Source organism: Tinamus guttatus, unplaced genomic scaffold, assembly GCF_059628265.1.
Source record: "Tinamus guttatus ecotype Peru unplaced genomic scaffold, ASM5962826v1 Tinamus_guttatus_pri_ptg000058l, whole genome shotgun sequence".
Classification (NCBI taxonomy): Eukaryota; Metazoa; Chordata; class Aves; order Tinamiformes; family Tinamidae; genus Tinamus; species Tinamus guttatus.
Genome location: NW_028288592.1, coordinates 4,382,195 through 4,401,638, shown reverse-complemented (window position 1 = coordinate 4,401,638; position 19,444 = coordinate 4,382,195). Strand labels below are relative to the sequence as shown.

Genomic DNA, 19,444 nt, shown 5'->3' with positions numbered 1-19,444 from the left:
AGCAACCAATCAAAAAAACCATCCTGCAATTATTCTTTCACTTTCCAGAAGTATTTATTTTCACCTGTAAGACTTGATTTGAAAACAACTGTGCTCTTACGTACATCTACTTGTAAAAAAAAAATTAAAAATGCACGGTTTTACAAGTTATTAAAATACGTATTTAAAAGTAAACATAAAATGTCTGTAGCAGTTTGTCCATAAGGAAAACATGTAAATACAAACAATTCATTACGTGTGTGTGTGTGTTTTATTAACTCTTCCATTATTCTTGTGATTTCTTTTTCTTTTTTTCAGGTTCATTGCTGATACTTGTCTCTGTAGGTGCATCTGCAGGCACATCTTTTCTTAGTATCTACAGTGAAATAGAATGAAGAGTCAGAAAAGACTTAGGTCAAAGTTTTAGCTTATATTTTATATATATATAATTTTTAAAATAATGTTATATTGATAAAATGTATATGCGTGTAGAAGTAAAGTCAAACAATTTGCTAATATTGATAGTCTTACAGTCGGTACCCAGAATGGGTCTGCTGTCTTAAAACTATCACACCTCGAACCCTAAATGGAAGTAAAACCTGGGGGAAAAATGAGGATAGATTTCTGTACAACCACAAGCACCCTCCTTGTTAATGTATTGCCCCTGCTGCTTTTGTAGGGAGCAGGAGGTAGGAGTGCCCAGTTTTCAGGTGTTTGGTGGTGCCTTTATATGTGCGAGGAAGGGGGAGCAGTGGAATGAGAGGTGAAAGCGAGCCTGGAACCATGCAGGAGCCTGGAACCAGGGGCCTCCACTGGGGCCTTTCAACGTCATCACACAGAGTAATACGCAGTTGAGGACAAGACAGAGGAAAAAGGGATGTAAAGTAAGTAGAAACTGGAAAATGTTAGTGGAAAACAGACTCTACTAGCACTAAGAAGAAGCTCGAATCTAAACCAGTTAACACCAGAGAGAAAATAGTATTTGGATGCTATAGTTCTTATACTGTTAGTGAGGGATACTTTCATATGATAGAAGTTTTAGGAAAGGGCTGACATTCATACACCTCCTCCTGCTGTTCCTCCAAGAACCAGCCCTTACACAGACTTCCCTGGCTGCCCTCAGAAATAAGAGTTACTCTCACCATTGCACAGTCATTTACTGGAACTAAAAGAAGGCTCCTACTGAGTTATTACAGTTTTTTTTTTTTTTTTTTAAAAAAGGTAGCAGAACTGTGAAATTCAAGAGAGATCTTCAGCAACCCCTCATCTTCCTCATCACTCAAAATAGAGGCCAAGAAGGCAAGTTTAGTTTAGAGCCAATTCTTTTCTAAAGCGAGTGAAGTGAAAGAAGAGGTGTGTTTTGTTGAGAGCAGATATGTAGCAATTGCTCCACTCTGCTGCTAAATGTATTGAAGTTAAATCTCCAGTTGTGCCTCAGTAAATACTACAGTGCGAAACCTGTGCCTTACCTTTGGTTCTACCAATATCATGCGGATCTTCTGATGCTGGATGTTAGAAGCATCTAACACAATGTTCACTCTAACTTTGTCAAATATATGGAGCGTTGTGTCTTCCACAGTAAGTGATGGCACCTGAAAGTTCAAACTTGTAAATACTTGCTGCTTATAGTGTATCTTATATTTTTATACAAGTAAGTATTTTTATGCAAAATTTGTAATGCTACTAAATACTACATGCTACTAAAAATTAAGAGAGATTATGGTCATGAATGCCCACTGTAACATGATTTTGCAGTATTTATTCAGGTAGGTATCAAAACAAAACCGCCCCTCTTCCTTCAGAACCCTTTCATCTAAGCTTTTATAAGGGTTACCAGTTAAGATTTTTTTTTTATTTATCTACTGAAGCCTCCACTACCCTTCAAAGCCAAGCAGAAGAAACTTTAGTCATTCTGACCAGTTACCAATTCAAAAAATAAAGGTAATTAAGAACAGAAGTTATAAAACATACCTCACTGTTGTAATCAAGTTTTGGGCTTGGTTTATCTTTTTCTTCAAAAAAGACCGTTCCTTCTAACCCATACCTGGGAATCAGGACCACAATTGCATTCTTTCTTACAAATAATATATACGCGTCTTCATTCACCACTCCCTTAGTTTTGAAGAACAGCTGTAAGAAAAGAAAAACATACATAAGAAAAATTCTATGGAATGCTGTTAATAGATTATAAGCATAAGCAAATACGAGTTGTATGTAGTGATCATTACAAAACACGTATTAAAGCAAGTTCAAATAATCCTGTTTTTTTTTTTAATACCCTTGTAGTATTGTTTATCATATTTATTAAAAAAAAATTAAAGGGAATACTCAAGATGCCATTATGCTGATTTTTCCAAAGCTATCACTGTCATTTTGACGCTTTTTTTCTCAAACATACAGCATTTTTCTTAATCATTTCTGCAGACTTAAGCAGTTAGTGCCACACACGTGCATTGTAAAGCAGTTGCTATGACTCAATATTGCCCGTTTTCCTTTACAAACACCGGAATCTTCCCCAGGAAATCCTCCCAGCTCAGCCCTCCTTACCTGTGTATGGAAGGCGACGGACGCTCTCTGGGCATATTGAGCCATCTTGTGTCGGTAATTGAGATTTTTGCAGAGCTCTGCTAGTTTGTGCTTATCTGTAAGGTCTGGGTAGGTGCTGTCTGCTCCTATAGCCACTGCCAGGAGGCGATGGACTATAATGTCAGCGTACCTGCAAAACACATTAAATAACTTCTGCTGCACCAAAAGGATTTCTTACAACATCTACAAAACCAAACATTATTTTGTCCCTACAGATGGTATAGACCAAAAAGTCGTTGTAAAATTGATAGTCTGCTGCTAACACTATGAATGCAAGATCACACTGTCTTTATTGACCAAAGATACTATCTGCTGAGGCAGAAGGGACTGCCAATATCAAAGATTTTCTGTGCTCTGCCACTAGAGCCTGTACTGTTTAAGGTTTACAAAATGACGCAAAGCTTGAATTTTGGATTCAAGAATGATGCTTAACCGCAGCAGCTTAAGTCATTCCCTCTCTCCTTTCACATGAAGTAGGCAAATTCAGTATAGAAAGGGTACTTCAGTACCACTGATTTTTCAAAGCACAACTGCATAAGTTTTTTATTCAAACTCGAGCCAGGATCTTTTCAACATGTCTGCAACTGAAGTTTATGATAAAAGTACTTAGAAACTCCCCAAATTATCCACACATCTTGCACAGGAATTTAATTCCACATAAGAGATTTCACTTGAAATGTTTCTAAGGAACAAAATACAAAGACAACTCTTTGATTTGAAGAGGCACCCTAATATGTATTTTTATAAGCAATTTCATTATAATGCCTCAAGGAAATAGCAAGTTTCCAATTAACATCATTTTTATCTTAATGCAAACTTGTAAGGCGATTGTATTTTACAGGTAGTAATACTATATAGAGTATTTTTCAACATGGCCAAAGAGTGCCTCGGTCTCTTGCTGACTTCTTTAATTCTGAGTGGTCCAAAATGCATTTTTATGCTAGAGAAATATGTGAGGTAGGTACTGCTCGTTCATTTTTAACGAGTGAGCCTTTATCAGTCATTTATCAGGAATCGTCTGCAATGAACCTAGGAGTGTGGAAGGAGTTAAATGAAGACAGGCCATGTAAGTCATTGTGTTTCCAATCCAAAGATGAAGAACTTGTGGAAAGTAACTGAACAGAGACAGGGTTTCTTTTCAAATGGGAAACAGTTTAAAATGGTATTTCTTAACATATAATATCACCTTCTCTTTTACAAAAGTTTCAGAGGACAGAAGTACCTTCTAATGGGCGAGGTGAAGTGTGTGTAAATGGGTGATGCCAGGCCGTAGTGATGGAAATCACTCTCCATGCCAGAGCAGAAGTACACGGCCTGCATCATGCAGCGCGTGGTCAAAATCCGCAGCAGCGTGTTCAGGTAGGGGAAAGCAGGAGCCTCCGCTTTGTCCAGAGACTCCGCCAGTGCCTTGGCCGAATCCGTCTTGATTTCCAAATTCTGCGGGGAAGAAGCCAGGCGTTACTGTCAAACAGTAACAGGGCATGAGCACGGATGCAACAGCGACATCCAGCTTGGTCGCAGCAGTCAGCACGGGTCTCACACCAGAAAATTCCGAAGCACAGATAACATAATGGAATGACAATTTAAAACTAAAAAAAAGCCAAGAAACACAAAATGCACCCCTGGCTCCCAAGCCCCTGTCCATACCTCTCCCTCACTTTCATTTCAATTTGTTATTATGGAGCTGTTATTTCCTCTAGCTTGTTTTTTCTGTCCCTGGACTGAACACTAAATCCAAAAGGATATGCGATAACCATGATAAATGGGATATACAGAGAAGCATTAAATAATAAAAGGGGGTGAGCCACAATTACATTTCATTTGTGCCATACTGAAAGATTTTCACTGAGGTACAATGCAAGCACTACTTGGTCGTCTTGTATTTCTACCACAGATGTCTTGAAGCAGGTACTCAGTAAAATGACCTGTAAAACTGCTGGTAAATGACACTAAGCTTGTTTCACTTGTGCCAGTGATCCTTGATAAAGTATAGACACAGTGAAAATACATTTTTAATCTTCAGTGCCACAAAGTCAGTTTTATCACAAGATCAGTAAAAAGTTCTTTCCTTCATGTGCACCGACAAGGAAACATTGACCTACAGATCAAAGCACGCCTTTATTATGGAAAAGGAACCGAACACTTACAAACAAAGCATAACAAAACACAGTATATACACCCCCTAATTGTTTTGGTTCTGTCACATAAGGTATAGTTAAATCAACTACTATTACAATGATCTTTTCCAGGCAGAGAAATTTAAGCTTCTGAGAAAAAATGTACTTTTAAAGTCAATATCAAATTAGAAATGAAATCATTTATTATCCCAAATATAAAGCAGGATAAAGTGAAACAGACTGGGTTTTGTTCATCTAAAATACTAAAACTTAGGAGTCGCTTGCATACCTTGGGAGGAAAAATAAAAGCAGCAGGAGTGGTGGGAGACAGAGTTTCAGGGAAAGGAATTTTTAATGATGATTGTTAACCTACTCAGAAAGTTTACCTCAAGTGAGGACCATAGGAAAACTCGTATAGAAACATCCCAAAATTGGAAAAACATTTTTCCATTTCAGGCTTTGTAGCGAAATTAGACTTTTTTTCAGGCTATAGCAACTTCTAGCTGATCTAAGGAGGGGATGGAAACTATAAACACATCTGAAGACAGTTTTTTACTCCCCGACTTTAACCGAGATGTTACTTGATGCGACTGACCCGTTTTTAAGAAGCTCAGAAGCGTATATGGAAGCAAAGCCAAAAATAGGTTTAGAAAGCCTGGAGAGGAGAAATGTTCAAAGTGCACAATAGTTGCAATACGAAAGATCTTGTACCATCTTTTCCAACGTAGAGTGTTTTGCCTCCTTTACATGAGAAAGGGTCTTCAAAGAGCAAGTAGTAGCAGTCTCCAAATATAGCAGATTACTCTTTAAAAATACTTTCCAGCACTTTTTCTTTGGAACATGGCTAATCAGAAAGAAAAATAGAGCTCTTCCTAATCTTAAGTTCCTTCATCAGCAGAGCAAAAACTCACCTTAGACTTTGCTGCCTTCACAAGAATGTCATAGTTTGAGGGGGGCGGCGCAGGATGTTTTCGGAGCAAGGCAAACTCAGAGAACTCATTGTAGATTTTTTGTGCTACAGAGATATTGGCGAGCAACATGAACTCTTCAACCATGGAATTTGTTTCCCTACCAACCAAAAACATTTTGTATCATTAGAAAAGCATTAAATCATGTATTGGCATTGAGTGCCTAATGAAAAAACATTCATTAGGCAGAATAAAAAAGGGAGAGGCAGAATAAAAAAAAATGCAAAGAAATATTTTTTTTAAAAATCACAAATTATATTTCTAAAAAGTGCACTTTAAAATGACATTGCTACCTCCAAAGTCATCATCAGCTAAACCCCCTTATTTCTGTGTGATTTAACAGTGTTGTTTCAATATGAAGCATATTAAGTTTAAAAGCATCATGTTGCACAGCATCAAGTTACAAAAGTACAGAAAACGGAGCATAGGTTTGGCCCAGAAACTGAGTAGTACTCAGCAAGAATAAGTGTCTAGCTTCAGAAGTTGGAATCGGTCACTCCCTTTCTAAAAGGGCCTCTGCATCACTCAGCACGTGGGCAGCAAGTGCTCTGCTGTTCTTACATTTCCAGGCTCCATGGTGTCACATTCTATCTGCTCTCCTGGGTTAGGAGTATTAGAAAAGCATCATAGACAACTCAGTGGGATAGTGAGAGTTCAGAACCTAGTGTTCCACTAAATCAGTAGTAAGGACTAGTAGTAGAGTACCTAAATGTGTTCCTACAGTTAAGGCTTGTGATACTGGATTTTATCAATTTTAGTGTAAAATACACCAGGATGGACTTTTTTAGGATTATTGTCCTGCACTCTTCCCTAAGCTGTGTACACCCTTAAAAACCCCTTTTCCTTCCCTGCCCCGAATGAAGCAGCTAAAGGAAACAAGGGGACCTACTTGAGCTCCTTGGTCTGCAGATCAATGGGATCGTGAGTTTCGCTGTCCATGTGGAAACGCACTTCCGGGGAGGCAAGTGTCAGAGCTCTGGAAGGCAGCAAGTGGAATCAGAGAATTACAACAAAGCAGAACCTGCTGGGCTGCAGGCTTGTGAACATCCTCAGGGGTTGAAACTGTAACTTTAAACTAGCAGAAATTGAAAATAAGTATTTAAAAATAGTGTCCAAATTAGCAGAAACTACAGTATTGACATGCATTAACTAAATGTTCAAATTTAAAATGCTACTCCTCTGCTTGTGTTTTTATGACTGCATGAGATCCATATTCCTGATTTATTTTTCCAGAGGGAGAAAAAGTTAGCATTCACAGTTTGTATTTTACAGGGGATGAAGATATCTATGTTTATGCAAATCAAAATGGCAAAAAAAAAAAATGCCGAATGTTACTTACTTGAAAATGGACACAGAAGAACATTGTAAAGTTTGACAGCAATAGCCAAAAAAGAATGGAAATGAAAAAGGAGACACTGAATACCTTACCCATTATCAATTCTTTTCTTCTTCAGGATTTTTGCTAACTTGTTCAGTCCACGTAGGCTTGTAGTAACATCATCGTTCAGGGCTGCTGAGTCAATTCTCATCTGGGCTTCTGCGTACGTGAGAGAGGCCTTGGAGGGAAGCAGAACAAAGGCAGCACGGTGCAGAGCTGAGTAAGGAGCAGCAGAACACTCCTGCCTCGCAGAAACTGCAGTGCCCTGTCCAAGTTGCTTCACTTGGCATGAGAATGCAAAGCATGAGGCTTTACATTCAACACCTAAGTATGTCACTCTCAAGAAGTAATGGTAAAAACAAGACAGATCACAGAATCACACAGAATGGTTGAGGTTGGAAGGGACCTCTAGAGATCATCTAGTCCAACCCCTCTGCTCCAGCAGGGACATCTAGAGCACGTGGCACAGGGTGGCATCCAGGCAGGTTTTGAAGATCTCCAGAGAAGGAGACTCCACAACCTCTCTGGGCAGCCTGTTCCAGGGCTCTCACCTTCACAGGAAAGAAGTTCTTCCTCACATGTGTTTCAGTTTGTACCCATTACCCCTTGTCCTGTCACTGGCCACCACCGAGAAGAGTTTGGCCCCATCCTCCCTACATTCTCCCCTCAGATATTTGTACATATTGAACAGATCCCCTCTCAGTCTTCTATTCTCCAGGATAAACAGGCCCAGCTTGTAATTTCATAGCAAAGTTAGTTCACAAAAACATGATAACCTTGAAGGTTCTGATCCTGTCCGTTCTTTGAATTGTCTACTATATTTTAGGATTTAACAGTCTTTTCCTAATTCTAAGAAAATGTAAATGAATCAATAAAGAGAAAAAAAAGCAAAGGAAACAAGCCTGTTGATGACTGCTTTTGTAAAAAGGTATCCAGTTTTTCTTTAGAAAGAAAATAATATTAGTACGACTAACCTTGGAATTAATAACACTCTTTGTAAATCTGGTTTTCAGAATTTCAGCCTTATGGTTCATCTCCCATATACATGAAAATGCAAGCCTATGACAGGAAAAAAAAATCTATTAAAACCTACATTTACACATTCAACATTTCCTATCAGGATCTAAGCAGGAATCATTTACCTGTCTACATTAGATCTCAAGGAACACAAGTTGGAGCTAAGTAACTCTGGAACCATATCAATTCTCTGCAAAATAAAGATTAAAAGTATGACATTTTAATTTCATGACACTTAACACAATAGAAGTAGGAAATATTTATTTTTTCCCGTAATGAAAACTAAGCTAAATACATTTTCAGATTTCCAAAAGAAAAAGAATGCTACTTCAAAGAAGACTCATTCCAGGATCATTTTTTTTTTCTTAAGTAAAGATACTCTCTTAGAGGAATTGTGGTCTGTGAGAAATAAGTTATTTTAAACAGGACAAAATGTACAGCTGAAATGTATACAACTCATAGGCAAAAGGAGAGATTTAGCTATTACAAACAAACAAACAAAAAAACCAGTAAAAACAGCAAACCCAGATCAATTTCATCTTCTTTAAAACAGAAGCAGTCCAGTTTCAGAACAATGTTATATATGCTTCAAACATAGGAGTTAAAAGGGATATTCTCTACTAAAGGGATATTCTCTACTTTGCTAAGGAGTCTGACTTTGAAAGCACATTTGTTTTAATAAAACAGTATGCAAATTAAGTGCAGCTCAAATGATTCTACTAATTTTAGGTTGCAGATAATGGGAATCTGTAGTGCCAAGACAGAAAAATAAAAGCAAGGAAAACCCCAAACCCTTTATTTTACAAAAAAAATGCTTTTATATTAAAAGACAATTACTTTTTCACAGAGATACACTGTTGTTCCTCTTTTTGCTGACTCCTCATCCAAAGCATTTCCTGGTCGAATGAAATGACTGACATCTGCAATATGTACGCCAACCTGAAACAAACAAACAAAAAGTATGACATTATGTACTTTATGGAACAGAAAAATATCACTCCCAATATGAAGGAAACTTTCTAAAACCTCTACAGTCCAATTTACCCATCTCCAATTACCTCCGTAAGTTCCTATTTTTAGCTATAGGAATATTTAAGTTACATTTGTCTAATGGCAGTTAACTCCCTTTATTCCTCTCTCACAGTTGTGCTAACACCATCAATTCCTTTTACAACTTAATCGGAGATTTGCTCAAGTTATCTCCTATTATCACTGCTATTATCACAATTAATGATTTGTTTGGTAAGAAAACAAAATACTACCTCCAGATTTCCATTTTCTAGTTCTCTACAATGCAATGCATCATCAATATCTGTACAGCCAGGAGGATCCACACTGCAAACACACAGCTGCCTTAGGTCCTCCCTGTACTTCATATCCTGAAATTAAAACAAAAAGGAAACAGGAAGCTTTAAGACCTGTCCCGATCCTACAAGACCATACAATAGATCAAAGTAAAAATTACCATTTGAGAAAGGCACATTGGATAAGGTTTTCCAAAGTAACTAAATAATTTACGTATGCTAACTTTCTAGTTTTAGGATAGATTTTATATTATTACTTATTTACAAGACCAAATTGGATAGTGATAGAAAAACTAAGAAAAATGTAAGATCTTGAGTACTGAAACTTGTTTTATTTAATAGTAAACAGGAAGAGAAATAGAATAAATCAGTAATTTCCTGGTCTTCAGTGGTATCAAGAACCAAGAAATTTTAAATGAAATTCTTAATCTGATGTTCAATTAGACAAATCATTCAGGATGCAATTCTCTCAATTAACTTTAGTCATCAATGGCTTGATGACTGAACCAGGTGAAAAGACCAGTACTTTAGAGATTTACCTTTGTACAAGAACAAAAAGATCTCAGATAGGTATCGTAGACTACACTACTAACTTCTACATAGCTAATATTAGAAGAGATAAATTCCTCCCACCAAAGTGGGATAATTTTTAATATTATCCCATTTTTAATATATTTCAAAGCAACCATTTTCCATATTTAATTTACTGAGGATAACTTGAAATTCATTCATAACACTTTAAACAAACTATTCTACAAAAAGCGATTTTTAACATACCCCAGCATTTTTGTAGTTTCTTTTGTTTGACTAAGTATCCTGGATTATCCTGGGATAACTTACCATCTTCTCAGAACATCTAGTGATAACATAGGGACATAACATTTGGGTAGGGAGGTTACTTAGCAAAATGAGAAACTCTTAAAGAGATGATCTTACAATGTGCTGATTTGTAGTCTCTCTCTTTTCCCAAACATCAAATTTTATGAAAACTGTAAGATGTTATCATCCTAAGAGGTCTATCGCCATCAAACACAGTTTAAGTCAGGAAACAAAACAAAACAAAGCCATCCAAAAAACCAAAAAAATAGAGACCTTGTTACCATAGGAAATCAGGCTAAAGCCTATCCTAAAGTGCAATGGTTTTGGACAGAACGTCTTTGTCATTTTATATCACACGGCATTCTCCAGGAATGTCACAAAATGCTAAACTTCTATTTGAGGAAGGTGGCATGCTAATTATTGCAATAATTTTAAAATGATTTTCATTACCTCTTCTGTGATGGTCCATGGCATTTTTGGTAGGAAACTAAGGACAGCCTGAGAGAAAGGTTGATGGGGAACATCATGTTCGAGTAGAAGAACCTCTGTCTCCGTCTCTTTATCTCCAGCATTTCCCAACTTCTTTACAAAATGACCCTGAGAAACAATATATATATACTTATATATATATATATATGCATATCAAGGCAATTTGTTTGACTGCTCAAAAATATTTCATTGTTTGAGACAACTACCTCATAGGTTATTACCGTATTAAACTAAAGAGCAGGAATCATCTTTCCTTCTTCAGCTACTTTCTCATCTTCATCATTTCACTGACTCGGTAAGTCAGTCGACTCGATCTCGAAGGTCTTTTCCAACCATAATGATTCTATGATTCTAAGTCTGAACTTTGTATTTTTCTCTCTAGAATACTGATTTTTTCCTGGAATAATATTAAATTCTCCACAGATAAGACTAAAAGAAATTGCAAAGGTGGCAATTCAGTTTTTTATGAAAAAAAAAAATCCCTAAGCAGCAGAACAAATAATGTCTAATTTTCTACGAATTTGTGTTGTCACACATTCTATTCCCAAATATTGCATTAATTCTAGTTCTTTCCTCATGTCTCTCATTCCCTGCAGCAATGCTGCATTCGCTTTAGCACTTTTTCCGTATATTCCAAGTTCCCTCCATATCTCTCAACACACAAGAGACACCTGTGCTCACATTCCTTATAAGCTATGCACTTATAGACTACCAATGGGTACCTTTCATGTTATTCTAACTATCATTCAACACAAACTAAAACTAGCATCCTTGTTTTCTCTTCCATCCTGCTGTTTATTTACACAAGACTTAAAATAATGTAATCATCTATAACTTTGCCCCACTGGCAATTTAACTGAATTTGGCCAGCATGTTTAAAATTACTTGCCAGGATGCTGATCAATGTGTGGGATGAGCAGACAGAGCCAGAGCAGAAGTCTCATTTCTAGGAATCCAGGCTAAAACAAGGCAGTGCCTAGTTTGTTTAAATAAAGTACCTTGGTTAGCACATAAATATTTATTGCAGAAGCTGAGGACCAAACTTTCTAAGTATGATAAAGCTGTTTTGAGGAGGGAGAGGGTATGGGAGAACTAAATTATTCAGGTATTTCCTTAATTTTCACCAAAGAATGGTAGTCAAATCAAAATTCACAACAAGACTTTTGAAGTTACTCAGTATTGTCAATAATAATAATCACCTTACAAAATCAGGTAAGTAGTAATTCACCAAAAACAAAAAACAAACCAACAAAAAAATAAAAAACTCAGAAACTTACATTAGGATACCTGGAATTCCGGGGCCAACCATCAATTGCAACAATTATTCTTTGTCCTTCCAACGTATCCACTTGCCTGGTTTCTATCCGAATGCGAGGAATTCTGCGATCAGCTGGTGTAAACAAATGTCGCCTTGCCTAGTAGTAGGCAGGGAAAAAAATCATTTCTAATTTAAAAAACCATGTTCTGCATTCATAATTACTTCATTACTGCCTACCTCTTTGATCGGTGATTTGGACAGCATGCCACAAAACGGTCTCCAGTTGCGCTTTATAATGCCCACTATCTTTCCTGTAGGCCTCAGCATGTTCTTGTTAACAGAAGCCTTCAGCTGGTAGAAGGGGTTAAAACACAAAACTACGTGAGCTCATTAAGTCAACATGTTTGCCTAGAGCAGATTCCACAAGCTGCACTGGTGACATTCTACATATCACTATAAGGCCATCAAGTATATTATGACTTCATAAGCAGAACTATGCCTCCCCACCCACTGTCCTTTGACTGTACAACCTGTAGTACTTGTTGTATGTATCTATTATCTTGCCTGAAAACAAAACAAACCCTTTGCATTTATGGACACAAGGAAAACAAAGAAGAAAAAGGCAGAAAAAGACTAAAGAAATGACATCATTTTGTACTGTCTCTGCTTATCCTCCAACTATCTCCATTTTTTTTTCCTCATTAACTCTTCCAGGAATTTTTTAAAAGCTTTTTCTATTTACGTTGCCTTTGCCTCTTGTTGCCTTTGCAACATAAATAAATACCTTTTTTTTTTGGACAGGATACACGTGAGTGTCCATGTGAGTGTCCATACACAGTAAGCATAATCACCGTATTAATTAAAGAAATTTTACAACGGGTTCCAAATACATATATTCACTTTAAAAGCAATTCTCACTGTGATACAACATCTGCTCCTGCCCCAGCAAAATCCAATCTGAAGATCAATATTTAGCTTTGCATTATTTGATTATTACTCAGTAACTTTGGGGTTCATGTAGCTTAAGAAAATATTTTAGTAATTTATGTAATGGATTAATCCTCCCTCCAAAATTACAAAGTGTATATTTTATGCAAAATCACATATTTAAATGTCTACTATAGTCCTACAATTTTACTAAGTTCTCATCTGAGGGAAAAAAAAAGACTGCTCACAAAAGCTTTTAGGAATCGGTATAAAAGAAGATGTATGAAACTAAGAACACTCTCGGAGTATCACAGATTTCATCACTCTTTCAACATAACAGTTGACTTAAAATAAACAAAAGGCTTATCTTTCTTCTTAAAATTACCAAGTTTGAAAGTTTTGAGCGAGCTCCACAGAATGTCTCTTTTCTGTGACAACGAATCTTACTCATACCACAAAGAAGAGAGACAATGGGGAAAGAAGGCATGGATGATATAGAATGAAAAACCTCTTGTTTATTTCATACAATGTTTTCTTTCTCCTCTTCGTTTTCAATGTCATCTTCATTTTGGTCATCATCTTGCAAGACCACTGAGGATGGTGCTACCCATTCATCCTTTGACAACAGCTCCACAGCTACAATATCTTCATGAACTGCTCGATTTAAATGTTTAAGTCCTTGTATAATTATCTGGATTATTTTTGAAAATAAACATAATGAGACAAAATATGCAATAAAATGCAAATATTCAAAGCAATCACAAAAAAGACACCAATCAAAGCAGTAGAATGGATGAGAACAGGCTATAGAACAGTTATGGCTATTTTACGGCATTTTTTCCTCTGTCTAGGTGTCTTTCAGTACTTATGATGTTATTTCAGCATTACAATTTTCTCTGTAAAAACAGTGGTTTTCCCCAGACATCTTCCTCCCAACTTTCCTTTTAATTTGGTTTTGCAGGTTAAGTACCTCCACAAACTTTGGGGATATGCAAATAAAAGAAACGGAAAGGCAGAGAAACCCCTCAGGGACCAAGAGTTTCAGCTCCCGCTGTGACCAGAAACAGGGAGGGAGGGAGAGAGGGAACAGACAAGTGCTACAGCCTGGAAACAGCGTCTGTGCGAGAGGACCAGCAGAGAACCCAGGAAACAGAAAGCAGGGTTAGCCTGCCTGGAGGGGAACAGTCCATCTACTTATCTCCAAGCTTTAAAATAGAAGGGAAAAAGATGTGAAAGAACCCTCCAGAGCTTTCCACAGTTCAGCTGACAATCTTGTTCCTACAACCTTGTTTCTCTGTCTTTCACAATACTGTTCAAAATGAATTTAAATTGAAGCAAACAGCGCTGTATCCAGGTCAATTGAAAAATATACAGCTTTAATTTATCAAACACTTTACTGAAAGAAGTACACCTTAAGTTAAAGTTTTCTCTTTTTGAAAGGGATATATTACATATTTCAATAGTCACTATCCAAACAAACAAAAACAGAGGAAACAAGTAATAACAAAAAAACATAGAAGAGGAATACTATAATACTCATTTTCAACAGTGTATGTCACCAAGAAAGAATTATGTTTAAGTCATTACTAAGGCTGCTTAAAGTTGACAGTGTGAAGTTAAAATGCAAAACTCACCTCTCTGTTTTCTTCAGCATCTCCATGAATCCAAACAGTAGCTTCAAGATAATTTTCTCTGCTTGCTCTATAGGATCCTTGGAGGTAAGCACCAGATTTTATTCCTTGCTGTAACTTGCTAAGAGGAAGATGTTCTGGAAAAATTATTTTTCCACTCTCTATTTCTTTCTTGAAATAAATAAATAAATGAATAAACAAGTTTGTCAGTTCATTGTACTTGTAGTTATTCCAAAACCGAGTTCATGAATGTGAAACTCAAGCTAGCAAACTTCATTTTTTTTTTTAACTATAGGTAGCAATGAACATCCACAATAATTAAAAATGACTGTTAAGTAGTAAGGTAATTTTTCTAATTAAGCATGAACGTACTAAGAACACAGAAGCATGACAATGCTGGGAACCCCTTTTCTGTTTGCTTGCAGCTCCTTAAAAACATCCTGCCTAAGTGACGGATGTTTTAATGCTTATTTGGATGTGCTGTCTACAAGCATACACTCAGCAAAGAAAGTATTAGCACGGTACTGCACAGTAAACAGTGTGGCACACAATATGGGCAGCCATATGGAACATTATAAACGACATCACCGTGACTAAACTGTGGAGGCAGTCAGACTATCAATCAAAGCTGAGCAAAGTTCAAGTAACCACCAAAAAGATTAGTGCAGCCGTCCACTTTCTTCCCACTCTTACATATTCCACTCCCTTTTGTTAGAATTTCCTCAGATGGAAAAAAGCTTTTTTTTTTTTTGCTTTTTTTTTTTTGGTTAGCGTTAGTTTCAGCTGTATCAGCGTTTCATGAAAATATAAACCTTAGCTATGAAAAGCAAATAGACAAGGAAGGAAACAATTTTTGCATAAGAGCCTGCACTTCTATCATATTAAGTGGCTATAAAAGTCGGAGCTTTTGATAGATAATACTTTTGAAAAACAGTAACTCAACACAAGCTTCAAAACAACACACCCAAAACAAATTCTCAATGGCTTGTAATCCAGATTTCTGTAGTTTTCATTTTAGTTCAATTGTTTCTAACACTTTTATACACTTGTATACTACTTTTATACTATTGCTAGTTTTTGCCCTCACATCAAAATTGTCTAAAGTACCTGTTATTTTGAAAATAACTAGTTGATAGCTCCTAATAGGTATATAAATAGGTGCAAGATTTCTCTTTCAGAATGTCAAACAGTTCAACTGTCAAACTAGTGATGAAATCTAGGGTCTTCACTTTCTAAGCTGATACTAGTAGATATCAATAGAGCTAATGCAAACCATTCGTGATTGATTTTATATATATATATATAAAAAAACATACCCCTTCATCAGATAGGCATGCAAGACGATCTACAAGATCAGGATGAGCTATCAAGCTTTTTATATATTCTTCACCTATAAAAGCACAAACACAAATATTTATGCAAGAGATGGACATGATTCAGATATGAAGATACTACAGTGATGATGCATCTCAGCAATTAAACAACCATACGATATGAAGATATTACAGTGATGATGTATCTCAGCAATTAAACAACCATACACTACTGTACTTACATGTATAAGTAGTTATCCCTTCCTCTAGAGCTTTCTCTTTATTATTCCTGTCATTTGTTAGAAGGATAACTTGGATCTCCTCCTCATTTTTCATTTTCTTCAAGTGTTCATTGTACCATTTTACTGCTACCCGAATGGCTCTGTCATTGCGGTCGTTAGAACTTTCTCCTTGCTCTTGCTCTATGTATGTTTCCCTTGAAAGACAGAAAAAAAAAATAAATAAAATGCCAACATATATCAGTTGCTAGAAAACAAATTTCAGACTGCACAAGACCAAGACGTGTCAAGAACCACTACTGCGCCAACTCTCATATGTCTAACATTCTACAGGCCAAGGAAGGGTGAATAAACAGGAGGGTCAGGAAAAATAATAATAAAGTATTCATTTCTAATAAAACCTTCTCACTGACAACTGAGGAGGCTGAAAGAAATTACAAATGAACAGTCAGTAGAACTGCAATATAACAGCAGTGAAAACTACTTGAGAGAACAAAGAAATTCAAAGAAATTGCTTCTTAATTCCTTAGAGCTTTCTGTCAAAAGATTTTTCAAATCTGTGACAGACTGAGTTGGCAAAGATAATAAAGTATTGGGATACGTCTAAAAGGGACAATAAAACAGACATTTTTTCCATCATTTAAGTTAACAATTTTGTCTGTAAACTTTACTCAGCATTTTGGTCTCCTTTCATAATATGCATGTAAAAGGAAAGGAGCTCAGAGCAGAACAAAATGCTCAACTGGAATGACTTGGAGATCTGCCTGGGAGCTCTCTTCTATTTCAACTTCTGTATAAATTTGAGCCAAAAAACTTTCTCACATATAACTCAAACTCAGCACTAAGGAGTATTTTCAGAAAAGCAGCTTACTAAGCTATACTACAGGTATAAAACTGCTAAAACCAATACTGATTATAAAGGTATGGGGCATAGACCTATGGCACCTAGATCAAATAATAATTAAAATTTTCTAATCAAGAAGGGCATGAGATGAATGCAAAGGTTCAAAACCTTACTTCCAACAAAAAATGTTACCATATTAACAGATGAATACAAGAACAAGGTTATAAATATTCAGGACTTATTAGCTAACCAGTGTACATTCACATCAAAAGTTTCCTATTGGTTATAATGCAGCATAACTGTTCCTATATATTTGAGACTGTAAGTGAGAAAACACTTTTTTTCCTCACTCAGAAAATGTATGGCCTGAATAACTGATATAATTACGCAGCTTAGAAATTTAACATTCCTATGAAATGGAAAAAAAAAAGCTCTAAAATATTTTTTGACAGCACTTAAAAAAGTGAAAAATAATTTGCAAAAGACATGCCCACAGTATTTTTTTCACTCTGGGATATTTTGTTTGTTTGTTTGCCCTTGATTGGGGCCATCATCTAGATGAGTTTTTGCAATTAAAAAGTATTTCCCCAAATGATTCCTTCAAAGTCTTTGTTTAATTTATTTACCTAATTTCACATTTTCCAGTTCTGTTTCCCATTTTCCTTTACTGGCCACTAGTACAGCTTAATTAGCCCATTCCACACCACCTACCGATGATGTTCGTTGGTGAAGGAATAGAAATGTTTTTCAGGGTTCGCAATCATGTCCCTAACTCGCTTGTACACTGGTGCACTCCGATTCCTGACTTCTTGTAAAACCGTCTGCAGCACGATGACATTTTTAATAACAGGGTCTTCAAGTATATCAATCTGAGGAACAAAATGGAAAATAACCAAAATAATTATTTATTTCCATCCAATAACTGCAGCTGGATTATAAAAACTAACATGAATATGAGATGCGTTGCTTCTCCCTGATGAGAAACTGAAGCATTAAGCAGCCTCCTCCTGCTTGTAAGCAAAACATGCAAGTGTGCAAACCAAGTTCAAGAAATCCAGCCTCCTGGTGACAGGAATTTCGCCAGAATGAGATGAGGACACGCTCCAACTCCCACAAATGCAGCCCCAGCATCTGCAAGACTACAGCTGAGTGTACTAAAGAGTGGTCTACACTAGAAATTTTAGCCAGGCCAAGCCTCTCTGCCTCTAATGTTCCAGAAGACAAAACTGTGACCTAGAAACATGTTCATACGGCAAGAAATTCAACGTTGCTCTGCGTACAAACTGAATGTCTGGGCCAAGTCTTACTGTTGCAACCCTGTTCCAAACTCTTGGTGAAATCTGTTCCCACTGTGACCGAGATTTCTTAATCCCTGCCACCCTGGTTCGTGGCCATGTTCCCTGGCACATTATAGCAGACTGCTTTATAGTACATACAGACTTTGCCGCCAAAAAACTAGATAAAAACAGGCTGAACTTGCTGTTTTGTGAAGAAAATCCTTACTTACAACTTTTGGGATGGGTCAGGACATGCAAGTGTCTGCACCTCTGCTAAGCAATCCATATGAGCATCAATTGCTTCCTGCCTTCCAATGCCTGCACATTCTACCCCCTACAGGTATATTCAGAAACTGTGGGAGAAAGAGAAACGTCCAATACAAAGCTTGGGAATTCACTGCCTCACAGCCTGGAGTTCTGTTGCCTGCACCCATGATGGATAGTGAAGAAATTAATACTCGTTATCGATGGATGGTGGCAAAAACCTCATCCATCACCCTGGAAGGCTCCCAAGCTGACAACCATCTCTGAAGAGAGAAGGTTTGCAAGAATGTTTAGGATGATGGAAGGAAGGGGAAAAGGCAGGAGGAAAAGGAGGGAAGAAGATGAAGATCGCTGCTTCCATCCATACATTCTCCGCCTGCCTTTCCACACCCACATGGGCAGGAGGGAAGTAGGGAAGGTTTTCCAGGTAACAGAGCCTGAATACCAGCACACAAGCCAGATCCAGGCCGCGCTAACAGCCGCCTAAGGCCCGCCCGAGCGACGGCCGGGCCCGTAAAGGCCGCGCCGCCTCCGGAGCCCGGGAGAGCCGAGGGGCCGCTCGCCCCCACACGCCGCGCGCCGCTCACCTGGTGCAGGAGGAGGTTGGTGTCGGGCAGCAGGTAGTGCGGGCCGGGACAGAGGCGGCTGGCGGCGCCGGCGGGCCGCGCCTCGAGGCAGGAGCCGGTGGCGGTGGCGGTGGCGGCGCAGAGGCGGCAGCCGTCGGCGCCGCAGGCGATGTCGTCGCGCAGGTAGTGCTCGCGCACCACCTTCAGCACGGCGCCCGCCCGCGTGCGCTTCAGGAACGTGCGCGAGGTCAGCATGGCGCCCGCCGCGCCGCACCGCGCTGCGCCGCCCGCCGCCGCGCCGGACTACAGCTCCCAGCGTGCCCCGCGGCCCAGCGCGGGAAAGGCGCCGCGGTCGCCGTGGTGACCGCGGGGTGGTGGGTGGCTGCGCATGCGCTCTGGCGGCCGCCAGTTGGGCGGGAGCTTGCGGAGCGGCCGTCGGTAACGGGAGGGGAAGGTAGGGAGGCGGCG

General features: G+C 38.1%; 1 protein-coding gene across 1 annotated transcript; it reads right to left on the bottom strand.

Annotated features, from left to right (window-relative positions):
• Positions 1 to 262: 262 nt before the first annotated feature.
• Positions 263 to 19,256, bottom strand: DIS3 (DIS3 exosome endoribonuclease and 3'-5' exoribonuclease). The gene is made up of 21 exons (XM_088540283.1): positions 18,998 to 19,256; positions 17,581 to 17,738; positions 16,029 to 16,222; positions 15,790 to 15,863; positions 14,477 to 14,644; positions 13,369 to 13,533; positions 12,153 to 12,266; positions 11,935 to 12,072; positions 10,619 to 10,765; positions 9,308 to 9,424; positions 8,883 to 8,984; positions 8,171 to 8,235; positions 8,003 to 8,087; positions 7,079 to 7,206; positions 6,540 to 6,626; positions 5,594 to 5,750; positions 3,788 to 4,002; positions 2,527 to 2,695; positions 1,951 to 2,109; positions 1,449 to 1,571; positions 263 to 355 (listed from the first exon to the last, which is right to left on the bottom strand). The coding sequence occupies exons 1-21, from the start codon at positions 19,229 to 19,231 to the stop codon at positions 266 to 268; spliced, it is 2,889 nt and encodes a 962-aa protein (XP_088396409.1). The 5' UTR covers positions 19,232 to 19,256; the 3' UTR covers positions 263 to 265.
• Positions 19,257 to 19,444: the final 188 nt, after the last annotated feature.

Excerpts from the sequence above, each read along its gene's own strand:
- DIS3 (XM_088540283.1), bottom strand. The coding sequence starts at position 19,231 with ATGCTGACCTCGCGCACGTTCCTGAAGCGCACGCGGGCGGGCGCCGTG. Across the intron at positions 15,864-16,028 it reads AGGGATAACTACTTATACAT|GTGAAGAATATATAAAAAGC; the intron begins GTAAGTACAGTA and ends GTGCTTTTATAG. Across the intron at positions 356-1,448 it reads TGATATTGGTAGAACCAAAG|ATACTAAGAAAAGATGTGCC; the intron begins GTAAGGCACAGG and ends ATTTCACTGTAG.